The sequence below is a fragment of the Salarias fasciatus genome, chromosome 20 (assembly GCF_902148845.1).
Source record: "Salarias fasciatus chromosome 20, fSalaFa1.1, whole genome shotgun sequence".
NCBI lineage: Eukaryota > Metazoa > Chordata > Actinopteri > Blenniiformes > Blenniidae > Salarias > Salarias fasciatus.
Window position 1 is genome coordinate 20,678,171 of NC_043764.1, and position 9,541 is coordinate 20,687,711.

At 43.9% G+C, this 9,541-nt stretch overlaps 1 protein-coding gene across 3 annotated transcripts in view; it reads right to left on the bottom strand.

Moving 5' to 3' along the window:
• The window catches only part of scube3 (signal peptide, CUB domain, EGF-like 3), an 83,495-nt gene extending 80,328 nt beyond the window's left edge, over positions 1 to 3,167 (bottom strand). For all 3 annotated transcript variants that reach the window (XM_030118182.1, XM_030118181.1, XM_030118180.1), the window contains exon 1: positions 2,786 to 3,167. In XM_030118182.1, the coding sequence (XP_029974042.1) occupies positions 2,786 to 2,885 (100 nt within the window). In that variant the 5' untranslated portion in view covers positions 2,886 to 3,167. The remainder of the gene's footprint in view (positions 1 to 2,785) is intronic.
• Between the last annotated feature and the right edge of the window lie 6,374 nt (positions 3,168 to 9,541).

A 9,541-nucleotide genomic window follows, 5' to 3' on the forward strand; every position in this document is an offset into this window, starting at 1 on the left:
TCTGCCTGGGTGACCTGAATACATCTTCCAGTCCGCGACTGTTAAAAATTGTTTTTGCCAAAAACTGTCCCCGGCACCTCGACGGACAAACGGGGATCATCTGCTTGTTTCAAGGAACACGCCGTCTCTGAGGGGATAAGTGTTACAGCTCATCAAATACCACCGCAGGAGCTTGTAAAGTCTTCGAGGGCAATGCAGAAGCCATGCAGGTAGGGGACAAAAGAGGTGAAGGCGATGAAAGAGAAATACCAAAGCGGTGTCAAAATGTCTGCTCATGATGGCTGGTCATGTATTTAGAAGACAGTGGCACACAGTCTCTGCTTTTTTTGTTTCTGTTAAACAAAACACTCTCGAATAAGTTCAAGGCCAAAGGGATAGAAAAAGAAGCTGCATTTAAACTTCTCTTTCATGTGGTTTCACATATTGTTTCAAAGACCTTTCCAAATTAGTGCAGACACAGCCTGTGCACTCGCTTCCTGTCCCCGCAATACACGCATCCAAACGCACACACGGACTTCCTAATAAGCAACAAAAAGTGGCCCGGACAGGTCCTGCAGAAAAGGGGTGACGGGAGCAGAAGGGAGCGGCGCGCATCTTTTTTTTTTTTTTTTTTGTCGCAAAAATATAATTAGCAGACTGGCTGACAAGGAGCTTTTTGACACAGTGGGCGTAATGCTGCCGTTGCTTGCGGTTGACAGAGAAAAAAGCACAGCCACTTCATTAAGTGCAAAGGAGAGGAAGCGAGAACAAAGCAAACAAAGCAGGAGTTGGGTGAAAAAAAGAGAGAGGAAAAAAAAAAAGGGGGTGAGTGAGCGAGAGTTGGGGGATTTCTCCTTCCCTCCCATCTTGCTTACAGTGGAGACTCGGGCAGCATCTCTAGGTAAGCCTCCCCATCACTTGGGCCTCATATTGCCAAGGCTGCTTGGTTCCCACAGTGTGTCAGGGCCTGCATGTGGCCTTCCTCCCCGCTCCAGCAGCCCTGCGTCTTTAGACCCCCAGGCCCCGGAGCAGAGGTTACACCAACACAGCCAGTCACAGCAGCATGTCAGCCCCACACCAACCGTTGCCTTGGTGCTGCTGCATTAGCAAAGAGCTCCTGACTCTGTTCGAGGGAAAGTGATTTGCCATGACGTCTATGGCTCCCCTCTTTCCTTCCCTTTCCCTCGCTTGTTGCTGTTCGCTCACCAAGAAGCCTTCCCTCTCGGCACATTTAATCTCTCCGGTTTCTCATTTTTCCCTTCTTTGTCATTCTCACCACTGTTCTCAAGATTTCCCGCTCTCGTTACACTTTGTTTTCTTGAGTAGTGACTGATCAGACTGACACTGATGACAGACAACATCTGCATTGAATAAATATTGAGCTGGCAAATACTTTTTTTTCCTTCTCCCAGTCATTGTTCTTTTCTCTATTTTTCAAAATTCTTCCAAGCGTGCAGACTTGTGAGTGCCACAGAGCTGCCACCGACATCAAACGCCATATTTATTTGCAGTTAGACGCAAAATATGCTCACAAATAACTTCAGAGGCAAACACAGATAATATGTCACTGCAGAGCTGCTCCACTTGCAATGATAAACAGGAACCGGAGGAGAAGCCTCTCAAGTGGACATCCACTGCGTTTCGCTCGGTGACCAACAAACAGGTGCATGCCATTAGAGTCCCACTCTCACACAGCAGCATACCACACGACAAGGAAGTGTGTAATCGATGTTGTGGAAAATAAAGTGAGAAAAAAGTAGTTCTAATTGCAAAATGTAAATATTGAGTTTTCCCACAAGTGGGGGCAGACCACCCAGGATGCAAAATAGTCACCCACCCCCTTTCTCTTTTTGCCTTGTCGACCGCCGGAGAGATGTCTTTTTGTGAGTGCAAAACATCACCGACTACAATCAACACTCACACAGAAACCGTGATGTGTCTTTGCATGCAAATACTTCTGGCAGCCCTGCCTTGGCATTTGTATTGTGGGAAAAAAATAAGTGATGAAAACCTGCAGGAGAAGGCAGGGTGGCGGAGAAATCGAGTGTGCTGCCTGCACCACGTCTGTAGCGTTCCTGTAAGGTGCCAGAGTTCTGATTCACGCTGAACTGGTCTGGTCTGAATCATTTCTTTCAAGAAAAAGGAGAGCAAGAGGGCAGCCGGCTGGGCAGGACAGTACTGTAGCTGCAGTGTCTGACAGACGGAGGCTCCTCCATGTGTGTGTTGCAGCTCAGTGTCAAATACTTGTCTGAACTGTGACAAATACCTCCTGGTAGTCTCACTGCAATTACCTGCAGGATTAGCTATGAAACATAACTGTTCACACTGCCTTATACTGTGTGAAGATCAAAGACAAGTGCTTTTTCTCTGACAGCAGCAAATTCTCAGTGCAACTTAATCTGAGCCTTATTATGTCTCCTCTCTCTCTCTCTCTCTCTCTCTTCTGCTTTGGCAAGTCTGCAAGAAGATAAGCAACTGAGCACACTGACACAACAAAAAGCAATTAAATAACTGAGAAATAAGGCGCTGAATCAACAGAAGGCTTCCCCTTGAATCAAAGAGAGAAAAAAACTGATGGATCAAAGTCTCCAAAAACTTTACTTCTCCCTCATTAATTTTAAAATGTTCCACTTTTCACTCATTTTAATACACAATCATTTACACAAACATTACCAGCTTTCCAAAAGCACCCAATAAACATTTTTAATAAGGCAGCCATCATTTTAACTAGTTACTTCCCAGTCACGCTGAGTTAAATAAAGGATATATTTTTTAAAAGGTAAAAAAAAAAAAAAAAAAAACTTACCTTGAGTGGTTTTACTTCCTGAAGCTGACTGTTGGACAAAGGCGACCAAGCAGAAACCTACAAATCCCAGGCTGGCGCGTATCAAAGCCTGCACATACATGTTAACTTTCACTGGGGTTCAACACGAGAGCACTTTCTGAGATCTACGATGCGCAGGAGCACATATAAGGGTGTGTGTGTGGTGTGTGTGTGTGTGTGTGTATGTATGTGTAAAGGTCTCTCGTTATTCCCCGCTGACAGGATCCCTTCTCCTCTTCACGGCTGCTTATGTGAGTTTCAAGTGATCGGGGTTGAGGACAGCCCGGCGGCACGGAGCGGAGGAAGGCTTTTCTGTTATCATGTTTCGAGCCAGACCCAATGTCAATTTAAGAAACGGAGAGAGAGAGAGAGAGAGCGAGAGAGAGAGGGAGAGGGAGGGAGAGGAAAAGAGGGAGAGATGGAGTGCAGTGGCGGGGTCTAAAGGGGGAGGAGAGACGAAGGAGCGTCCGCGCTGCGCTCCGGACTCCTCTTGTTCCTCCTGCCCTCCCTTCGTTGCCTCGTTGCCTCCCTTTCACTTGTTTCTCTCTCTCTCTCTCTCTCTCTCTCTCTCTCTCTCTCTCTCTCTCTCTCTCTCTCTCTCTCTCTCTCTCTCTCTCTCTCTCTCTCTCTCTCTCTCTCTCTCTCTCTCTCTCTCTCAGTTTTACGCACAGGTGCCGCCTGGCTCAAGGCGGCTAACGGGGCACCACGTGCACCGGGAGCTCGGACGCGCGCGGTCGCCCAGTGTTGCGGTGCCACCTGCGCAAAAAAAAAAAAAGGAAAAAAAAACGAGAAAGGGGGAAAAAAGTTGCTGCGAAGGACAGCGTGGCCAAAGCAACGCCGGGAAAAGGGAACGAGAGGGCGGATGGGTTTATAAATGACTCGGATGGAAAAAGTAATGGCCTGGAGATTGCATTTTGTTCTTAGCCGGCAGACTGTGGAGCCCATCCAGTCCATAACAAACCAATAACAAACCAATCAGGGCCTATTTTCACGAGTTCAGTGTGGACGATGATGTCTGCGACCTTATGTAAGACTTCTGTTGTCATTAAAAACCACTGCCCAGCAGCATCTGTTCTTTATTATTTTATTTTCTTTCAAGTAAATTCAATGTAAACAGAAAGGAATAAGACAAAACTATTTAATGACACTCAGGATGATGTAATTCTTTCAATTATTTGAGGAAATTAAAATTCTTAAAATAAATGACTCATGTCTGCACACTTGCTGAAGTTGAAGGTTCAACTCACACACTCAAGCAACAAATTGCAAAAGGTATTGAATGTGATGAAATGAAATCTCTTTTTCATACATCAACTGATTCCCCTCATGTGATCCTCATTTCAAGGTCAATTTGAGGCCCAGACCAATTTCAATCCGTGTTAAAACTAATCTGAACCTGCAAAAGCAGCCAGAATCCAATGAACCTGTGAATAGCTCGAGAACATGCCTGTAAAATTCACTTGTTTGATTTGAAAAAAAAAAAAAAACATCTACTTGATATGGAATGCATTAACATAAATGATTGCATAAACTCAAAACCATTCAAGATGCATTCACTTACTCAGGTATGATCAGTAAGAATCAGTAACTGTTTGCAGAACAAACCGTGAAAGTTTAATGAGAATCATCTAGTAAAGGAACCAAAAACAAAAACCTGGAAGCAAATTATATTTTGTGTCATCTCGTTTCAAAACCACAACCAACACCACATTATTCGCCTGTCAGTATGACTGTTTCCCTGCAGGAGATTTAGAACAAAACCCACAAATCCCTCATTGATATTGTGCTTAGAATAACTAAGCTTTGTTTGATGTCCAAAATCAGTAGTTAAGAGATTCACTGGGGCATTTCTGATGCAAGCTGTTAAAGAAAGTGAACATTTTCAACCAATATTTCCTGAAAATGTTGAGATCTTTTAGCAACATTCCCATATTTTCAGTTTTGAAGAGGGATTAAAAGGTAAAGATGTTCCATCATTAGAGACCCCTGTGAAGCGCTGATCATGAGTTACTCTTTGCACACCATTACCCCCAAGACCCGAAGAGGGATGAGGCTGGAGGAGTTACATGAATCAAAACAGACCTCTCTTACATTACCAGGAGCACAACCCACTGAGCGACTGCGCCACATTTCACCAGCGATGACACATGAAACATTTGTTTTCAGGATGAGTCCTGCAGAGGAAACGGCATCCGCATCCCCACACCTGCTCCATCCTTCGGTATTATCACCTAAATCGTTCAGCTGTGTTGATGCATTTGTGTTTGCATTTTCAATATATGAGCAGATTCCACACTGTAATTATCACTCCTGCTCTCACGTGTAATTTTTTTTCTCAATCAAATATAATTAGGGTCTCACAATGAGGCTGATTGGATATAACAACTCTGCTTTCTTCAGATGATGCAGAAACATGCAGTGTGAAATTGCCGGGGGCAGAATGGGAGGAGAGAGGATAATTTTTTATTATCTTATATCTTATCAGAGTTTTGTCATCACCTGTGCTTTTAAGATTGCTTGTGAGCTTGTAATAATCTCAGATTCAAAGACAGATGGCTCATAAACAGTGCAATTTAATATGGCTTCTCATGTTTTGCCAGAAAATAAGAGACTCGATAAATGAGCAATTCGGTACAAGAGAATAACCTTCCAAAAATCCCTCTTAGCATCCACAGGAGAAGAAAAAAAACATGTAAATCCACAGCACAAAGTCAAGCAGTTCGCTGTAATTAAAATAACATCCGTCAGGGATATGGAAATATCTCATGTCCCTGTGTCCAAATCTCTGGGTAATTGTGAGCACTTGTATAACCAAATGAGCTCAGAGTCACTCTGGGAGTTTGAGAAAGTCAGCACACAGTTGCCACAGAGTCTGTGAGCACAAGTCACACTGGAGGATCAGTGCACTTTTCATGGTAGCACTTCATTAAAGGCAGAGGGGCTGTGCACGGGCGTTACGCCGTGCACCAAGCCGGGCTATTTTTACACCTACAGACACATGAGGGAAACCCAGGCGATGTTTAATTTATGATCCTCGTCGTGAAAAGGCTCACAGACTGGATAGAGAGCGGCGGAGAGCCGAGCGTCTCTCAACTGGAGGATTTGCAGGTTCAGTTCTTGTTGAAGCGCCCTTGAGCAAGATATTCAGAAACCTCTGGAGAGATGATCTCCCCAGTGGGTTCATGGCCGTGGACCCTGGTCTACATGATTGGTTGCAAGGGATGCTTGTGGACGTTTTTGTCTCGGTCTCCTCCCCAGTCCTGTCTGCCTTGAGTGACCCTGCAGAGACGCATTTTCCCCCAAACACAACAATCTGGCAATCACTTGCTAGAATTTCCTCCAGGACAAGGCCACAGACCAGGATTGGGTTTTTGAAATATGTACCACATTGAACAACTGTCACAGCTGCTCCCTCTGCAGCAGAAATACTTTAAAAGTCCAAAGTTTCCCATTTTCAGAGCATGAAAGGGTAAATAAAAAGAAGAAAAAAAAATCTGGTAAGCAGTTGTTGTAGACAGTGTTGTTGCAACTTTTTGTTTAAAACCTCCAACAGCTGTTGCTGTAAGATAAATACAAGATGGATGCATGTTAGGAGGCAACTGTGAGAGGCTCCACTGTACTATAGTGCATGCTAATGAAGTGTGGAGTTAGGATCCCTGCAGAGAGCCTAATGTTCTCGTCCAGATGGTCATACACAGGGACACATCACCTCGGCTCCTCATTTACTTTCTTCAGGTTTGACATTTATGCTACCCAATTGTCTAAAAGATTTATGTGTGAAAAAGGAAAGCATCAAAGCGCAGAACTTTTTCCTCTTTCTCTTGGATTTTTTTTTTTTTTTTTTACTCTTCTTCTTCTTCTTCTTCTTTTTTTCTCTCTTCGTATGTGAGGTTACCAACACCACCGCAGGCCCAGCAGGATGTCTTGGTACTCACCATGCCAGCACCACAGGGGAGCAGAGTGGCTTGCTGAGTTCCACACTTTAGTACAGGCATCCCAGCGAAGGCTGTGGGCTTGCCCCAGGAATGCTTTCCGACCACAGCCCCAGTCACTGGCACTAAAGGGGAGCATGAGAGCGGAGAGCACGGAAAAAAAAAAAGGAAATACAGTTATCAAGTCAGAAGAAAAAAAGAAAGTGTCACACACAGCCACCCGAAGTAACTGAAATGCCTATTTCCTCATGTCAAAAACTACTTCTCACCTGAAAACAGCACCACAAGGTAGATATGAGTTTCTAATGTCTCCTGGTTATGAAGGCCTGGTAACATTACCTAAGTTTTGCAGATGGATTTTTGGTTGCATAAGTGAGCGTGCAGGTACTGGAGTGGATTCAATATGCTGCCCATGCGCGCATGTATAATCACGCAGACTCATCGAGATCATTTGAGACAGAGAGGAAAATTTTGTCCAGAGATCCCACATTTAATCCCCACCGAGCCCGTATCATTCAAAGTATCAATCATCATCATACAGCCAGAGTGTATGACTGTGCTTACTGCCTGTCTGAAGACACACGCACACTTAAGTCGAGACACACAGAGAGAGATAATACCCGTATATTTGAAAGTAAACTCTTTTGATGACACAGAACTGGGCCGGGCATGCTTAAATGCCAGCACACTCAGCAGTAGCTCTGTGCCATTTTGTCTGCGCTAATCCTCAGTGAGCAACTTGTGAGTGGAGAGAGGGACCAGGCTTTCAGAGGCCCCTTTCAGGCAGACACTATGTAAGTAGGTAAGTACAGAACAGGACCGGGACGGTGGGGAAGTCCCATGAGCTCACCGTCTCGCTGCAGCTTCGCCTACCTGGTGCAAAGACAAAACCCCAAGGAGGGAGTGCCGCCAAGAATCAGCTCATCTGTTCATCGTAAAACACCAAGCTCGATAAAACCCTCAAGATTCGTCAGGATTAATTAAGCCATGAGTTAGATAACAAAGCTCTAATGCCATTCAAATAATTTCAGACTTCCTGACCTCAGCACATGATCGTGTTCAAGGGTCATTGTGACATTTTTGATGAGTAAAACCTTCCCGCTAATCGCCCCCATTCAGTTTTCACATTCTTTTCCTGTACACTGACCTGAATCATTTCCTCTGGGGCTCAACTAGACAAAGCAAATTTGTCTGAAGAGAAAAACTGCAGCTCATGATTGCAGCTTCTTTGCTTCAGACCCAGCAGAAGTAGAGAAAAAATTGTCTTTACTCAGACCAAATTTGAAGGCAAACTCAAAGTCTGAAAAGAAAAAGAATAAATAAAGGAATAAAAGATCCCATTTCACCCACAAATACCATGTTTATGAGAAGTTTCATGGGTCAACAGCTGAAAGAAATACATTTTAATAGGTGAACCAAATTTAATTATTGCAAAGAAAAGTAAAATTTTTCCACATTTAAAATGACAGAGCATAAAAATAAGAAGGCATTAAACTGATCGAGTCAAGATTTTCCCTGTTGGCTGAATGAAAGGGAATGCTGTCTTCTTCCTCACTCGAATAACACAATTATTATTTTCCAGTTCATTATCACTATTGGATGCGAAAAGCTGATGTACAGCAGACGCCGTGTACTCCTCAGTGATGTTTTAACAACAAATTATCTGCTGTCATGACCTCACATGCTTCATAAATGATTGTGGTGACAGGAATTTGCCAGAGCTCATCAAGACATTTGAGAAATATGCAAACAAAGCTGAAACAATGAATCATCGACACACTCTACTTTTGGATTCCAGTAAATTGTAAGACGCAGTAGAAGTATCACTTCCCTCTGTGGGTCCTGGTGTTTGGAGTTTGTTTGTAGCGTGTTTATAAGAATGGGATGTGTGGGAGAACAGCATATCTGCACACCCAATTTTAACTTCTGTCCAACATGCAGCCACAGTCAGGGAGTGTGCTTCATGTTCGTGCACGTGAATCTAGACTGCCCTCTAGCGGCCGAATTCTTTTCATAGTTATGATTCAAAATCTATCTTCGATGCTGGTTTATCCCTTTCAAGGACATCCTTGAGGGCGCCAGAGGTCACACAAAGGAGCCCACGACTCTGCCTGCTTTCAAGGTCAGAATTGAAGATTTCAGCTAAATAATAAGTCAATCTATGGGATCCTAAGCAGACCTGGAACACTGCCTGTCGTTTTCATTTTTAGAGCTCCTGTTGTTCTCTGTTAGTCACAGTGAGTGTCTCTAAAAGCACGTTTTCTTTACTGTTATGTGGGCTCGCTGGTAGAGTACATCGTCTTTCAGCCACAACGTTTAGGTAGGTATTTTTTACCTTCTCCACCTGTCAAAGCGTCCTTGCTCTGATAACGAACCCCAAATTCCACCCAAGGAATAGTTGAGAGCCCTGCATGGTGAGCATCGACACTAGAGTGTGCGTCTGAATAGATGGATGTAATTAACAATGTAAAGCTCTGTGAGACGGCTGAAGCAGGCATCCAAATCCATGTGTCACATGGTTTGAAGTTTGCATGTCCAGCCTGTGCGTCAGTAGGGTTTTCTCAGTCCAACAACATGCTGATGAAAAAATTCATGTTTACTAATAAGTGCTCAGAAATGTCACTGGGATTTTTTAAATATTGAGAAAAAACATGATTTTCTGACAGGATTTGTTTTTCTACATGTTAATTTTTCATCTCCCATTATGTGTACCACTTCATTGAGGACATTCAAATTTGATGAGGCTTGTGAAGCATAAGAACTGATGTTTACATAACCCCCCCCCCCCCCCCCCCCCCCCCCCCCC